The sequence below is a fragment of the Schistocerca nitens genome, chromosome 8 (assembly GCF_023898315.1).
Source record: "Schistocerca nitens isolate TAMUIC-IGC-003100 chromosome 8, iqSchNite1.1, whole genome shotgun sequence".
Classification (NCBI taxonomy): domain Eukaryota; kingdom Metazoa; phylum Arthropoda; class Insecta; order Orthoptera; family Acrididae; genus Schistocerca; species Schistocerca nitens.
Genome location: NC_064621.1, coordinates 238,331,897 through 238,350,078, shown reverse-complemented (window position 1 = coordinate 238,350,078; position 18,182 = coordinate 238,331,897). Strand labels below are relative to the sequence as shown.

Here is an 18,182-nt window from a genome sequence, read left to right as displayed (position 1 = left end):
TGAATGAACACTGTATTTTTACAAAAATAGTGTGCATTTCTTTTGGAGTGACCCTCGTAGTATTCAATGAATGTACAAACCATATGAGTTAAGCCCTTACTTGTAACTTTTATGACATCATCTAACTATGTACTTCTTGTATTCTCAGCATTGAGAATGGCTAGCTTCTAGCAGAAATCTAGATCTGCACAATAAAATTTAAACAAGGATGACTGATCATTGCAATCTGTAATTTACAAAAGCTCATGCTAGAAGAGGTGATAAATTAAAACAAAATACAACTACCTGCTCGAAAAAGCAAACTGAGTTTTGTAAAATTAATGGAAAATCAAGTTTGTCCTCTTGTGGCAAGGAGGATATTTTAATGTGAAGCTATACTACCTGTAAGTCATAGGAGTCTCAAAAATAAAGTTTTCATCGCCTTCATTACAAATAAAGTCCTAGCTCAGATTAGACAAAAAAAGGCAGGAAATCAGGCATAGGTTTATCAAGGGAATCATCCTAGAACACTCCATAAGTGATTTAGAGAAGCCATATAAAACCTGGATACGAAAGGATTTGAACAGCATAGCTCCTGAATACACGTCCACTGCCTTAATAGAAAGGATGGAAATTTAAAATTTGGCACATATGGTGTTGCAAAATGGAAAAAAAAAACTTTTTCAACTAATGATATTTTACATTCCTGTAACACCTACAGAAGTAATATGCCAACATGGTACACACTTGCTAGTATTAAAACAAAACAATTATTCCAAAAAAAAACATTTTGGTTATACAAACCCATCAAGGTAATTCCATGCACTTTCATTGTTTGATGCTATTCTTATTTTCTCTTTGGTATATTCTACCTCCTGTCGAATAATATCTGGCGTGAATCCTGTTGTATGCTTGAGCACAAAATAGCGCTGATTCCATGCAGAATTGTTGCGGACATCATCATCAAGTAATCTGTCTACAAAGTTAAGTTCACCATCATACAACCTGTAAAATTATCAACACATTGAACAAGCAAGATAAAAAATTATAACAATAAAGGAAATTCCTGGATGGATCAATATGTAAAACAAGGGAAAGGCAACCACTTACCTATGGTTGATCAATGCGTGGGGCACAGAAACACACAACAGAAAACAGTATTCACACTGGCTTTTGAGCATTAGCTCTTTTTCTGGCAATAGCACATGCATTCATACACACACACACACACACACCAAAACCCATGCTCCTGTGGCCACGTATGTTTGGATGCCCTTGTGGTTGAGTGTGTGAATGTGTGTACCATAGCTCAACAAGGAGCTAATGCTCAAAAGCTTGTGTGAATGCTGTCTTGTGTTGTGTGTTACTGTGACTGATGCATCAATCAACAATAGGTGAGTGGTTGCCTTTCCCTTATCTTATGTACTGCTCCATTCAAGATGAAGAATTATATACCTTGTTATCTGAGACATCAAAGTTAGTACATTTCTTCCTCAAAGAGGAAAGAAGTTTATTCTTCCACTACACAAATACAATCATCAGTTTTTGACAAGGACAGAAACAACTGTATTGTGAAAAGGTCCCTGCTTGAAGCAAAATGATAACATTGAAGATCTGAAGACTTATTTCCATTTGAATGTAGTGGTGGTGCAAAATCTTTTGAATCATCCACAAGTATTCTGCTCAGTAAGTAATAATTGTAGAACAGATTAATAACTAATGTGCATAATTCACAGATCATTTCCAAGTAGAAGTTGTAGAATAATGTAGATTTACTTCGATTATATATAGAGCTTATGCTGCACTACATTCACCACTGTATCATGCAGATTGTCTTCTTTGTAGAGGACAGTTGTGTTGGGCATCAGGCATTACAAATGAAATAAATTAAAAATAAAAAAAAAACATAAAACTAAAAGGAGTCCTGAATTCACAAGATATTTTTTTTCCCCAGACTGCTTTCCAGTCACTTCCAATTTTCTATGTTTATTTTTGAGCACTTCACTTCATGTAAATGATGACGTGTAGTCTGGAAAGGTATCCACCCACAGAAAATTATACAATCCAAATCTGGGGTGTGAGTTCATATCGTGTACGAACCGAAAATACAGGAAATATGAGTACTTCCATTTATATGTCTTTTCTCTCACATTCTGTAATGTCACATGTTTTCAATGACAAATGGTAATTTTGTAAATTTTCATTGTGAGACCCTTCATAATAAACAATACTGAACACTACTTTCAATCATAAACATACTGTACAACAAGTACCTTTAATAATTACTGTAGTTCTTTAGTTTGATTTCTGGTAAGTTCATGATGGCACATATGAGATGCAATTATGTCACTGGTTCTGCAATTTTAAATATCAGATGGCTTGAGTAACTGTCAACAGCTGCCATATACAAGGAAATTATGAAGTCCACAAAACATTTCAAAAAATCATTTCAGATAAATAGCAAAAGACAATGTTCAAATGATACAGTACATGAAAAATTAACACTCACAGTCTTTTTACAATGATTAAAAAGATTCTGTATGTACATCCTTTATCACATGGCACACATCTAATTGGTAGCCCAATTCTGTGCATACCCACCCCCAAAAAATATCAGGAGTGAGATTAAGAAGACACACAAGCCCAATCAGGGTGATATGGCAAGGTCCCATTCGAAAAATCTCTTACACAATAATGAAAATGTCAAGGGGTACCATCTTGTTGAAAGATAAAATCCCTGCTATTAATTTCCAGTTACGGTATGAGTAACAACTGCAGTCTGTTGAAATAGGTGATACCACTGACATTTCTCTCAGCAAAGAAGACAGGTCTGTAGACTGTCTTACTTATTGGACATGGCACAAAACAAGTTAACTTTCTCAGAATCCTAGACGTGTTCAACAGGTGCATGTGAATGCTCTGTCCCCTTGTGAGTGTTGTTTCGTTGACCTTTTTGAAAATATGAAAAGGGGCTTCATCACTGAAGATCAATTTGCTTGCAAAGTCATTATTTTTAAGATGGTTCTGCATACCATGCAAAACTGCTGATCAAACAATTTATCATCAAGGGTTATGACTTGTGCAAGCTGCAGTTTGTATGCCTTGATTCTTCCCACTATTGGCTGGGGGAAGTTCAATTTGTCATTAACTTAATAGGCAGGCTTTGTAGGACTTCAGAACATCACATCTCTCACATAGACCAGTGGTATCCTGTGAAAGTTGTCATGGAAAGCTCTCTGCATACTTTGCCTAGTTCACCACCATTTTCAGCAACTTATTATTGTTGATGCCACTGAAGACAGTTTTCCAAACAAACAACTCTCCAGTACCACACTTAAAAAAATGAGAGTTTGTCTTTCTGTCTTTCATCATTTTTTGCTTCATGTGTAGCATGTTTAGCAATTTACCTGTATCAATTTTTTACAATGTTTCATGGACTTCATGATTACCCTGTATTTTCCCAGAAAATCATTCACATACAACATGGGAAATATGCTTTTAAGTATCAAACACGTGTCTTACCAACATTTTAATATTATACATATTATTACTCAAATAACCACCTCTACTTGACCAACCCTTGAAGCTAATTTCAATGTGATAAAGATGCTACTTTCTACACAGACCTACCTCTGTGACCTAAATAAATAACAATATGATTTGTTTTTCATTCCACCACTTGCAACCTAACTCAAAGTACAAAACTTCCTTGTGGGCCAGTCTAACTCTAAAAGACCATTCAAGCGTTTCCTAATGCTTCCCTGGAATGCAAGATTCGTGTTACATAAAATTTATCAATTTCCATATTAATGATTTTACTGACTTGAAATGTCGGATAGCCCATTGTCGATGCTGCCAGGCATGGTAATTCTTGGCATCTAATGAAAGAGCAGCTTCAGTAAGTTCCAGTTCTGATGAGCCATTATTCAGCCATTCAGAAATCACTCTCCGGTGATGCCTGGAAAATTTCAGAGCATTATTATAGTGAGAGTTTCATTCTTAGATGAATGAATTAAGTTTTGGGAAAGTTTAAGTTAAGAACACCATGGCGCATTTTGCTAGGACAGAAAATTAATTAAATGATATTAAAATGCTACAGTTGGATCTGAGAACGACATAACTTTATATAGTACATGAACATTAAGGACAAAAATCATGTAAAACAAGACAAAAATATACATTTTTATATCAAATTTCTAATTTTTATGTACACACAAAAGTCAAATATGCCACTAATTACAGCTCACAACGTAGAGGGGGCAGAATAAAGTGGTACATCGGATTGAATGTAAATGTAATACAACATAAAAGCATAAAACAAATGATATGTAAGTGATGAAACCTACACTCACTTGGTAAGACAAAGTAAATATCTCTCATTACCTATCATACAATCATGCACACCCTGCCTTATGACATTTATTTTACCTTACAGTGTGAATGTAGGTTTCATTACCTACACATAAGTTGTTTTACACTTTTACGTTACATCTGATTTACCACTTTAATTTATATTTCCTGTATTCTGATGATGTTCCGTGCAGTCTACCTTTCCCCAGTTGATCAGTTTAGCAAGACGTCCTCTGTTGTAAGCAATACCTTATCTAAACATGACCTTCGTTAACTATTGTACAATCATACAAGCTCTGCATTACGAGATTTATTTTATCTTACCAGTGTGAATGTGACTTTCATCACCTACACACATCATTTGTTCAATCTGGTTTACCACTTTATCCTTATTCTACATTTCCTGCATTGGGATAATGTTCCCTGCATTCTGCCATACTTTAAATTGGACTGGCGACCTCTTGATGGCTAGACATTTTTATCACATTTGGTCAAAGAATGTTGGGTCACCTGCTAGTTATTGCTCAAAGTAAATTATGAAATAAATGTGAGTATATACTTTTTCTATATACAAGGGTTGCCCAGTGAGTAATGTACCACATTCCCTCCCCCCCCCCCCCCCAGCTGAAAACAATGTTACGAATGTGAAACGTTACGTCTGCATTATTTGTAGTGTCCTGAGCGAGGGCACCAAGTTTCTGTCACTTCCAACAGATAGCGTAGCAGCAGGACAGTTTAAAAATGGTGTCTGTAGGTGGTGTGTGTTACAAGCAACATGCCATCATTGAATTTATCACTACAGAGAAAGAAACTCTGGGAAATATTCACAAATGTTTGTGCAAAGCCTAGGGAGAATCTGCTGTCAACAGAAGTACAGCTAGTTGCTGGGCACAGAGGGTGAGATCATCAGAAGGCGGTTTGGCGGAGCTCCACAATTTGCACCAGTCTGGGAGACCATCCAAGGCTTGTCACACCTGACAGCCCTGATCTAGCTCCCTCAGACTTCCCCTTGCTCTGCCATTAAAGGATGCCCTTCATGGAAGACATTTTGAGGGTGATGAGAAGTTGAGTCACATAGTGAAGCACTGGCTCCACCACCAGGACAAGAACTGGTACCAACAGGGCATACACGCCCTTGTCTCATGCTGGAGGAAGGCTACAGAACGGAATGGAGTTTACATGGAAAAATAGGATGTGTACATAAAACACCATTCTTTCCTGTGTGTAGTTATCATTATGTTCAATAAAGAATTGTTGAAAAAAAAAATGTGGTGCATTACTTTCTGAGCAAACCCCATACATTTTAACCAAACAAGATATTTGTGTGTTTTGTTTTTCTTTATATACAGATGTATCCCTGAAGATGTGGCTCTAACACCATGAAACTAGTAGGATAATAAATATTTATCCTACAGCTGAAGCAGTCTTTTTCCTCATGATGTTTGGATGTTTGACTGTTCGAAAGAAATTCAGCCTTCTTTGTTGTTTCCTCTAAGGATCTCTGGTATTATCATCTCATCTGTGTTGCTCTGCATCTTAAAAACTGTACGGCAAAACTCCAGAAAATTTTAAACCTTCTTTTGCATTATGTGCAACACTCTCATCAATTAATCGGCTTTGGCTTCAACATCAAATCTGCTTCCTTGCAGTGGTTGAGTCTTGAAGTCTGCCTTTAAAAGTTTCCGATCACGTGGTATAGATTGCACAGCCACTCAAATGGAATTTTAGCTTCTAAGTCATTATCTGCACCTTTAATTGAGAAGTAAATGAGATTATGGTTACTTCTTGTACGTCCGTCACACACCTTTCAGTTTGCAATGTGGTGACATTCTCAAATTTGCGAGGCTAAGATCTATATTTGTTGCCAAACCTGTGCAATTTTGGAAAGCTGGCTGGTTGAAAGGCCTATTAATGACATGAAGGCCAAGTTCTTGCATAGAGTCCTGAAGTCAAGATTCCTTTTTCATCAATTACTTTGTTATGCCACAATGTTGATTTTGCCTCTGCATCCAATATGAAAATGTGTCTATTGTGCTGACGCAGTATTTCTGCTGTTTTTAAATTTTCTACATGTGATTGTATCTTCTGACAGTATCGAAAATATTGATCAGTTATGCAAATTTTTTGTAAGGCAGTCATTATTTCTATTGTCACCATGTGTTTATCACACAGCTGATGTATCTTTGTCACTGTTGTCTTTATCTAGCACCACAATAGCAGCCATTGGATATGACCTGGTCTTATGTTGTGTGCTGTAACAGGAATGTAGGGTAATGTCCTATTGCTGGAATATGACTCCTGTATACATAGTATGTGCAAGTCCATCTCCTCCAACACTTTTCTGAGTTCTTGCATCACCATGGCATCTCACATCACATTTAACTGGCATATTTTAATCATCTGTTTCTGTTCCATTTCTGTTGGAGTGTTGTACGCAAATGCTAAGAGAACATAGTGAGCACACAGCTGTCAAGCCTTTCTAATACAGTAGTATAGCTTTCACATATAGTATTGGTCTTTTTTGCATGTGTTACACTTTAATATACATCATACAAATGTGCCACAGGACATATATGCAGACAAGGGAAAAAAATTCCCAGACTTTTCCCAGATTTCCCAGTTAAAAAAACACTTCCTCCAGAGTGAAACCACCATGGTAAGTGACAGTACAGTATATTTTCCCTCGGAACTGTAAAACTTATCAATCCTTTGAATGGTTATGGTTTTATACACGGGCGTAGAATTTTCCAGCACTTTAGAAAATGAAACTCAGGGGGAAAAAAAGATGTTTTGGATAGATCTTTGATGTGCAGCAACATGTATGCTGCATATTTTCGTATTACAAAAGGATAAATTCGAATTGCACCAAACACTGCATGTTACTTTCCAAAGAATTGCAATCGAGATTGTGATGTGCTTTTGTAAGCCAGTCATAGCTCACGTCACATGATCTCGCTAGCCGATGACAGCAGATATTCAGAGCATAGTAAATGTGATGTAGTCACCCAATTACATCATCAGAGTAAGTAGCCCATGCACATGAATAGGAAAAGTTGATAGCTTAAATTAAAACATAGTGTTGCTATAAGAAAAGAAAAGCTTTCACATATAATATTGGTCTCGAAGATAAATAAGCTGCAAGAGAAGCTATGCTTTCACATATAATGTTGATCTTTTTTGTGCATGTTACACTTAAGATACATCACACAAATATGCCAGTAAAATTTTCAATAACAACATAAAAGTTCGATATCTGGGCTTAAAATTCTTCTAAATGGCTCATCATCAAAGAGTTGATTGTTAAATGAGAGTCAAATGCTATGTGATTTAAAAAATTCATCGTACATTCTCGCACATGGTTCAACTTGAGTAAAAGGAAATTTAATTTGAAAGTAATGCTTTTCAAATCACCATTCACAAGTATTTTCCTGCGACCTGTCAGAAATAGGTTCATTTCAGCAGTTGCCAGAGAGTACAAGATAACAGGCACCACCACGCTTGCGCAGCTACGACAACGTAGGAAGCCCATATGTTCGTACATGTAAAATGTTGAATAATGTTGCATTTTACATTATTTCATAAAGAAACAAGACATCAGAGGATACTCCAAGAGCATTGCAATTTTGTGAACCATACTAAAATGTGCACATTTGAAGTGCATGCTTAAAGTGCACATTCATATGTCTAGATTCCCAATGAAATAGGCCTCGACCTGATATTAAGCTTTTCAGTGTGGTTTTCAGAACGTAAATCTTCTTGGAGTACCAGTACTGTATTATCTCATGTTTGCTTCTTTATTATGGCATAATGCTATAAATGCTAGAAGATGAAAATGCGCACTTGAAACGCAGCAAACAGTAGTGTGCCAGCCAGTAGTGTGGAATTAAACACTTCGTTTCAAATACATTGTCTGCCTCAGTGGAAAAGATTAATAAAAGCCAAATTTCTTTAGCATACCGAAAAAAATAACTTCATTGTTCTGCAAGATGATTAATGCTCGACTGTCAGAAAGGTGTAAATAATAAAGTCTGAAACTAATAACATATTTTGGTCTTCCATAATTATGTGAATGTATTTTAATTCACTTGACAGCTCCCTGCCATGGAAATCCGTTTTGTTTTCATTTGACGTGAGAGCAGTAAACGAAGAGGAAACAGCAAAATCACTACATGTAAACAAGGGTCACGTGGAGACTACCCACCTCCCCACTATAATTCAGACTGCTCTGTGCATCAGCCCCGGATCTACAATATTTCCGAACCTAGGCAATACTGGATAGTGGCACCCTCTCCCTCCCTTGAGTGTTTGAGATAGGACATCATCAAAAATTTTAAAAATCGAATTTTAAAAAATATGTTCATTTTGTAGGCACATCTTTCTGAAGAGTCTGATACACAAAATGTGTGTGTTTGAGGAACTGTAAAACAGGTTATTTGGTCTTAAGTGTGCCAAAGCACAGTGCCATGCCTCTCCACACAGCATTCTACTATTGCACGTTAATGTATTTTGATCTGTGGAATTGAAACGTGTATATTTTGTAATGTATGATATCAAACTATATTCCGGACAGTGGAAATTAAAATGTCCTGTGGTGCCTCTCCTTCTCCCAGTTGGGCGGTTTGACATCCTGTCTAATACTGAAAAAGCTGTTAATACAAATAGTACCCAAGATTGGTGTGGTTTCTCGATTTGATTACATCTATTTTGTCATTGTCTGCTATATAAAACAAAATAGGCCTTTTTATTATTGCAGCAGTTGTAACACACACCAAATAAATGAGACCGTTTTGGCACAAATCGTCATTTTTATAACATGACATGATACAATTCACGAAGTACCAATATTCAATACCTATTAGGTCTACTACAAGCAAAAAGCTTTATGTTAGGAAACAGTTTCAGATTTCAATCATAAGTTCCAGTTTCTCAAGCATGAGATTGAAAAGTAGTAGTGCAAAATTTTTATATAAATTTGGAATCGTCATTTTCTTCCATAATGTGTGTGATGTCCCCATTTCTTCTCCTTCCTCATTCTAACAAACAATCTTGTCATCACTAATTCCGTAACTGTTCCTGCCGTTGTCAAAACTTATTGTCCGGTTAACTTCACTAACCTTTCCAGAATCACCGGTTTAGTTAGCCCAAGATTATCCTCCGGTTAGGCGTTGTTACATGTTCATACAATGGGTTTTCCGTGCTACTTCCGGAATAGAACTCAAGCGGCTGATAGCCAGGAACTGTATAACTGGCCCTTACTAGTGTAGCGAAATGGCCAAAAATTTTCTGGCAAAGTTTCATTTTCTTGGATACATCGAGAAGATAATGAATAATCTTTTTTACCTGTTCTTTTTGTTAGTTGTTCCACTCTGGTAGTCTGAATCTATGGATTTCGCTAGTAATCAGAACAATAGTGATCATTCACAAACCCAATCAACCATATAATCAGAAAGTGATTGGTATTCACCTGTCCGGCTTTACTCCGTCCAGCTCGTATAGCCCCATCCACTTTTGTCCGCAGGAAAGTTTATTTCTAGATGCACGGGGGATTCCCTTGACAGAGACATCACGTACACTATGCACGCATTCAAAAATCAACTCATGATTCATTCAGAAATCAGCTTAGAATATGTTCGAAAACCAAAAGGGAAGCATTTCAAAATTATATGAAATCGGTAGAGCAATGTGTGCTGATTACTAGGCGCTTTGTGAAATAAGGTTTTTTTTTTTTCCTCAAGAATATGAATTTGGAGCCCTCTCCTCCCCCCCCCCCAATATTTCCACAGTTTGACACCCCCCTCCCCCCTCCTCTGCCTCCTAGATCTGGGCCTGCTGTGCATGCATGAATCTGGCAGCTTGGGTGCACCAGTAAAATTTTTCCCAGTAGCATCTAGCTGCTTGCTGCGACTGCTTACACAGCCGACAGCCACATTTCTGCAGCCAAAAGCAGGAGAAGGTACTACTCATACGCGACTCAACTGCACATGCACATGAGCCTGCACGTAACTGCTAAAACGAATCTAATGTAAACAGTTGGGACATCATGCTCATCAGAAGCAATTTCTTGTTATGAAGCATTGCATAGTCTTCCTAAAGCCTTTGACACATTTTGCTGTTGGCAGACGCTTGTATGAGCACTGTGTTTTGTTGTATATGGCACATTTCGTTCGCAATTTATGTTTTATTTTCATTTTTTTCTCTCGTTCATATTTTATTGCTGCAGTATTATTCTGCAGTAGCAGGATACAGTAGTATCCTTTGTTAGAGTATCGGTTCTTACCAGTCGAAATTACAAAAATTTAACTGAAAACTAAAACCATGAAAACTTCCTGGAATTCTAAAAAATTCCCAGGTTTTTCCCGGATCTGCAAGTTTTCCTCGGTCATATACACCCTGGCTGGAAGAGGTGTTGGGGCTCAGTAGATAGTATCTTGGAGGAACATGGCAGGTTTGCTCGCTAGGACTGTGAGAGGGAGAGGGATGGCATGTGTGCTGGCAGCACACCAGTCAGCAAAGATTTTGCAAGAAGATTGATAACAGGTGCTGAATCAAGTGCACCTATCAGGAGAAGGGCCAACTTCCAAGCAACGTGCTACCAACGCCCTCTCGACCGCCAGTATTTAGATAGCTGCTGCGGACCTGAGGGCCCAGTCAGTCACAGACAGAGACAGTCGCAGTCAGCCCAGTTACTAGCTCAGTTACTATTCTCGTTGGTATCTGACAGTTCACGTCACCGGCTAAGAGAGTGTAATGTTTATAGCTGGACTTGTATTTTACCAGCAGTGAGGCTAATGTGGACTATTGCAGAAGAACTTTTACCACAAGAACCTGTTTAAAGTTAAGTAGTTTCTTGTTCTTATGAATAAAGAACCCTGTTAACACGTGTGCTGTTGTGTTGTAGACAGGGGATACCAGCCACCAAACATTCTCTCCTTTGCTACACCTGGAACAAAATTCTACAGTGGTAATGATGACACAAAAGCGGCGCCGAGGAAAAGTCAGTGCAGATCAAAGTTCATCAACTTGGCCAAAGATTTTGTTTGCTTCTCTTGTGTTTTAGCTTACAGGGGTGCTCATTTTGCTAATTTGTTGTTGTGTTCTTGCATGCATTCCAGGAGGGGAGCCACAGAACTAATCAAATTTCTTTTTTCAGAGGTTTTGCTTGCTATTTTGCTATAAAGTATTTGTGTGAAACATCGCTACCCCACCCCCACCACCCGTGCGCCCATGCCTAAGCAGCAGACGGCCAATGTGACAGATGTAACACCAGCTTTTCAGTTTCAGAACCAACAGGCTGCTGCCTTGCTGACAACAGTACAACAACTTCTTGCTGCACAAGCGGCCTCGGCCGCACAACAGGTGACAAATCAGCCCAATAAGTGCTGCCGACCAGTATACCAATGTTCCAGCAATTTAGTGACACAGAAGAGGAATGGCTCGAATACCTGTCACAGTTCCAAGTGCATTGTCAAGTTCATCATGCTGAAGGTACTGTAAAGCTGCAATACTATCTTTTGATTGCGGGGACCCCAATGTTCAGGTTAATACAAAATCTATTTCCAACAGCATCTCCTGATGAACTCAGTTATGACCCAGTAATCGCTCCATTAACTCAATACTATGACCAGCAAGTTCAAATAGCTGCAGCCAGATATCAGTTCTTTCACTTGAGAAAAAGCTGAACAGATGTATCGTCAGTGATACACAGAATTAATGGACATGACTAGGAAGTGTAAATTTAAGTGTAGTTGTGGCAACTTTTACAGTGATTTAATGGTTAGGGATGCAATAACATTCAATGTCCCAGAAACTAGAATATGGGAACAGATCCTAAAGTACTCTGATCCATCATTTCCCCAAGTATTGCAAATCTTAGGACAATATGATTCGAGTGCCATAGCAGCCAATAAGTTTGACCAGGCCCTGATTTGTCGGGTCAAGTGGCCCATTGCTCGTGACCGCAGCAAGCAGCCATAACAACGAGAGCATACACAGCCACACAGACAGCCACATAGACATGTAAACAGACCTGTGAACTTAGTGAAATGTTGCCCTATATGTTTTGCTCACCATAAAAGACAGGATTGCCCATCACATAATGCAACATGTTACACATGTGGAAAAAAAGGCCATGTCCAAGCAGTTTGTTTGCAACAGCACAAAAACACCAATTTTTCCCGCTCCCAGAAAAAACAGACTCATGCACATGCAGTGAATACTGCATTTTCAAAACCTACAACAGGGTCTGACAAAAGTAAGATTAGGGTTGTGCCTCCTACTCACCCTAGTGTTGCGCAATGATGTTCTAACAAACTTTTTGTCTCATTACGCATTGCTGGCCATCGTGTGACTTTCAGTTTCACAAAGGTGCCTCAATAACTTTGCTAAATCATGACACGTACAAACAGTTAGGCTTGCCATGCCTTTCTAAATCTAGCAAGCACCTCACTGCTTACAACAGACAGGAAATTCCAGTGCTTGAACAGTGTATTTTGCTGCACTTACAAATCTCACACTAGGACTGTGAATATTACTATATTGAAGTCAAGAGGCAGTGAGAACATTTTTGGTTTAGATGCCTTTGCTTTGTTTGGCCTTAGTATCCAAGATAACGAACTTTCCCTATCAGCTTGTGATCTGAAAGCCAATTTAGCTAGCTTGCTTAAAGAATTTCCTGAACTATTTCCAGACATAATGAGAAAAATTAATAACTTTGTAGTGCATGTTACACTGAAAGACAATACACAGCCTAAGTTTTTCCAAGACTGCTCCATTCCAATTGCTTTAAGAGAAAAAGTAGCCACTGAACTGAAAGAATTGCAAGATAATGGTGTAATTGTTCCTATTCAAGCTAGTCAATGGGCAAGGGCACTAGTTTCGTTGCCTAAGCCTTCTGGTCGCATTTGCATGTGTGTTGACTTGAAGTCTACACTCAACCTATAGACAGTAATTGACACTTATCCGTTACCTCGCTCTGAGGAACTCATGGACAGGTTTGGTGCAGGACATTACTTTTCGAAGACAGATTTGCATGATGCCTACGTGCAAGTTCCATTGGATGAAGAACAACAGAAGGTTTTTGTTGTAAACACACACTTAGGACTGTTCAAGTATTTGTGTTTGCCCTCTGGCAGTGCTTCCGCACCCACCGTTTTTCAATGTTTCTTGGAACAGCTGACTGCCGATGTGCCATTTTGTTCAAACTACCTTGACAATATTGTCATCTCAGGTCATACACCAGAGGAACACTTTGCCAATTTGTGTACTCTCTTTCAAGTTTTGTCAGAAGCAGAACTCAAGTGTCATCTCAAAAAGTGTGACTTTTTTCAAACTGAACTATAGTATTTAGATCATGTGGTAAACAGTCAGGGTGTGCACCCACTCCAATCACATCTGCTTGCAATCTGTGACCTGCCTGTTCACAATGTGTCTGAACTGCAGTCAGTACTAAGCAAGATGACATACTACATTCGGTTCATTCTGAATGCCGCTCAGATTGCGACTCCATTGCATCGCTTGCATTGGAAAAAAGGTATCTAAGTGTGGACTAAAGACTGTCAAGACACCTTTCAAGAACTCAAAAATGCCTTGTTTAGTGACGGATGCATTTTGACCCCGTCCAGCCAGTAGTTTTCCAAGTCGACGCCTCTTCCTACAGAATCGGTGCTGTGCTTTTGCACAGAATTGCTGCACAAGACAGACCTATTGCTTTTGCCTCAAAGCTGTAAAGTCAAACTCAGCGCAATTATTCTCAAACTGAAAAAGCTGCTTTCGCTGTGTATGGTGTGACAAAATTCCATCACTATTTATATGGCCAGAAGTTCTATTTAGTGACCACTCACAAGCCTTTACAGTCCTTGTTTCATCTGTCAAAGCCAGTTCCTACATGCACTGCCCAAAAATTGTAATGATGGTCTTTGGTGCTTTCGCAATATCAGTATGAAATTGTGTACAGACCTACAGCAAAGCAAAGCAATGCAGATGCCTTATCTTGCCTTCCGATTGGCCTAGACTCTGATTTTGATGCATCTGCTGCATTTTGCTGCCCAATCAGCATCCAGAACTCAGTGGTGCACTGATATTTTGCAAGTCGGCATAACCTTTCTCTTTAATACAGTCCGGTTCTAGTTCAAACTGACAGTGAACCATCATGTGTGCTTATTCCCAAAGTGTAACAAAAGGATGAGTTGTGACTGTTCCACCAAGGACATTGGGGAATTGTTCGCGCTAAGCAGTTATCGCAATGGCACTGTACTTGGCAGGGCGTGGATCCCCACATTGATCAGATGATGCACATGTGCAGAAAACCAATCCGCTCCACCATAGATATTTGCAGCTTGGCCTAATACTCAGTCACCATGGCAACGAGTGCACGTTGACTTTGCAGGACCACTTTGGAACACTCATTGGCTCACAGTGGTAGACTCATTTAGCAAGTTTCCATTTTCTGTGCCTATGGCTTCAACCACATCATGTAGCACCATTCAAGTGCTGTCCTCCACATTTTGCATAGAATGTTTGCCAGAAGTACTTGTGTCGGACAATGGACCATAGTTCACTTCATGTGATTGTGAACAAATTGGCATTTGTCATCTAACAAGTGCTCCATTTCACCTGCAGTCCAAAAGCGAAGCAGAACACTTGGTACACACTTTTAAGCAACAGGCAGCCAAGCTTTGCACCACCCACACAAGGGAACAGGCGCTGCAAACTCTTTGTCATCTCCTATCGCTTCCACCCATGAGACAGACCATCACCGGCAGAACTTCTGCACAGCAACTGCCATCAGACACTGCTACATTTGCTATACCCACCGCACCATCCAGTACTGCCGTCCACAAGTATCACTTTGCCCCACACGATCTCATTCTTTTCAGGGTTTGTGGCAACCATAGACACTGGGAAAGAGGCGTGATCCAGGAATACATTGACTCTTTTATGTACTTGATTGCAGGGCCCAATGGCTTGCAGCACCACCACCAGACCCAAATTCGGGCATGGCATTTGCCCCATGATTTTGCTGCTTTTATTCGCCCAAGTTCACAGCCCCACATGACCTTGCGGCCTTCACAGCCACCCACAGGTGCCACCAGGGCATCACAGGAAGAGCAGATGTACGATGCGCCCTTGCTCCCGCCGTCACCGCTCACTGACCCCTTGGATCTAGACCCACCATCACCATCGCCATCATCACTCCAGGAAACACCCTCAGGCCTGGATGTGTGCCCTGGCAGCAGTTTTCCAGATGATGTTCCTGTTGCCTCGCAAGCCAGATGGCAGGGCAAGACTCCACAGAGGCAAGGACAACACAAAAACTCGTGCATGAGCTATGCATATGACACATATGGGCACCGGAGCCAGTGAGGTGCAGTGCATAATGAAGATAACACTGATATGTGGACAGGTAGGGGCTGACAGAACAGAGGAAGGGGAAACTGTTGAGACCCACTGCCCCCACTGTCCTCTACCAAACAGTTTCCCCTCCCTCTGTCTTGTCACCACTACCCAGTCCACACCTCCACGTCACCTTCATCACGCCCTACACACCATGGCTCTGGCATCCCCAACTCCTCTTCCTACCATTATGTTACCTAGCCGGCACGTAGAGTCACAGGTCACAGTTTTGTGTATGTGGGGAGGCACACTGGCTCATTAAAATGGTTTATTCCAAAATCAATCAAGCTTTTCTTCTTTTGTGTGTACCTGTCTACAACTCAGTGCCTCTGCTATTTGGTGACTGGTCACCTTCACTCCCAAATTATTTACATTCTGCCAGAACTTCTTTTATCATATGTCTTATTCTTCTGCTACTATAGCCATTTCTTTAATTTGGTACCCCTTTTCCCCCATGAATTCCATAGACTGTCCTTTCCGAGTACATAGGTTAATCTCATTTCACAAGTGTAGTGTTTTTACACAAAAGTTACACAACACTGAGTAACTACACTGATAGTACTAAATACTCTCAAATGTGTCTCTCATTTATAAATAGTCAGCAATGGCAAGCTAAATAACAGGAGAACAATCTTACATGCATAATTTTAAAAATGCATGTAGTTAGATGTAGTTAGATGAGCACAAAATCCAGACACTGACATCAGAGCGCACGAAATCAATGATTACTTCATCACTAGATAATTGAAAAAAAAAGTAAAAATAAAAACTATAATTTTATCAACTGAGGACACAAACCGTACATTAATTAAATCCCTTGGAGTCCTCTGAAGCAATACCTCATCCACAAAGTTTGGTTGAACATTTCCATTTCAAAATAGAGGAATTTATGCACAAGATGATTACCATTTAAATATTGAAAATAATTATTGTAGTGGCCATGAACTGAACCCCAAACATTTTTATTATCCTACTAGTCAACTGGCATAATGAATTAACCATTAAAATGGAACAAAATACTGTAAATATCAGTGTATAACATAGAGTTCTAATAACAGATGTGGAAAATGGCATGTAATGAGACATTAAAATTAATATATTATAAATTTAACCAGAAGATGAATTTAACAAGTTGCAATTATAACTGAGATTTCCAGTTGGTTAAAGATGGACATTACCTTGAGCTCACCGTCAGCACAAAATGCCATTACCAAATAAGAACACACAATTATAGTCAATGCAAATTAATATCTGACTCAGATTCCTAGCACCCCCTTAACTGCAGTCACGAACTTACCACACTTGATAATTTTTTGTATTTTCTTCAATCATCGCCTTAACATATTCTAGTTCTTCTGTTAAATCTTTGCCTAGATGTTTCAACAGCTCTCTCCTGAAACACAAAATATTCCAATATTTATAAATCAAATAACTTGTTTCATAACAAAGCACTTAAGAAATCACATTTATATTTCTGTAACCCATGAGACAACTACACTTCTAAGTCAGAAAACCATAAATTAAATTTATATTCACTGAATGCTGAAGTGATAAATCTTATTATAGTTAAAAACATGTTACCATAAACCAAAAGCTTTTAGTACATTCACAGTTAACACACTTTTCAAAATCGGAATGATGACACTCAAAAATTTTAGACCGAAACTCAAATGTCCTTGAATTATGAGAAACTGTTTCAGTAAAAAACATTACAGGAAAGTTCTGATACAGCATAAATACTTTTGGATTATAGGAGATCACTCACCAAAAAGGCAGATGTGTTGAGCCGTCAACAGGTGCCCACCAAGTGCCTATCGATAACTCAATGCTTTAGCATTTCAATGAGTGATCTCTAACCCAAAGGTGTTTCACTAACAAGCTAAAAAATTTCTGTGTGATGTTACTACCCTAGTACAAAACATTTGGTTATCACCTTCTGTATGATCTTAATGTAAAGATTCAAAAAATTATGAAGTGTAAGCATGTACAAAGTCTGTTCAGCCATTAAAAAAGTAAATAATTTAGAATAATAGTACGATCATACAACATATACCAGAGAGCCTAGTGACCACTGACATAGCGAATATGTACCACCATCAAATAAGCTCTCAATCTACTACGAGAGTGGTTTGGAAAGTTCTTGGAATCACCACAAGAGGTCAGTGTTAGCGCACCAAGTTGTTCACGTGATATTCATTGGACTGTTGCCTGTAAACACGTGTCACGTCAGGGCTCTTGGAAGAGAGCTGTGGCGACGACATGGCTCTGTTGTTGTTATCGCGTAGTGATTCGCGAAGATGGGAAAAAAAATTGACATTCTATCAGTGATTAAGTACTTCATAAAGAAAGGCACGAAAGCAGAGGACATTCATGCCGATTTCCATAATACACTGTGGGACTCTGCTCCTTCATATTCAACTGTTGCCAAGTGGACAAATTAATTTAAATTTGGTCGGGAGAGC

The 18,182-nt window shown here is 39.0% G+C and overlaps 1 protein-coding gene across 1 annotated transcript in view; it reads right to left on the bottom strand.

Annotated features, from left to right (window-relative positions):
- LOC126198645 (protein farnesyltransferase/geranylgeranyltransferase type-1 subunit alpha) overlaps positions 1-18,182 on the bottom strand; it is a 74,239-nt gene that overhangs the window by 16,766 nt on the left and 39,291 nt on the right. The window contains exons 3-5 of the mRNA XM_049935109.1: positions 17,018-17,113; positions 3,803-3,937; positions 784-984 (exon numbers count right to left, since the gene is read on the bottom strand). Of these exons, the coding sequence (XP_049791066.1) occupies positions 784-984; positions 3,803-3,937; positions 17,018-17,113 (432 nt within the window). The remainder of the gene's footprint in view (positions 1-783; positions 985-3,802; positions 3,938-17,017; positions 17,114-18,182) is intronic.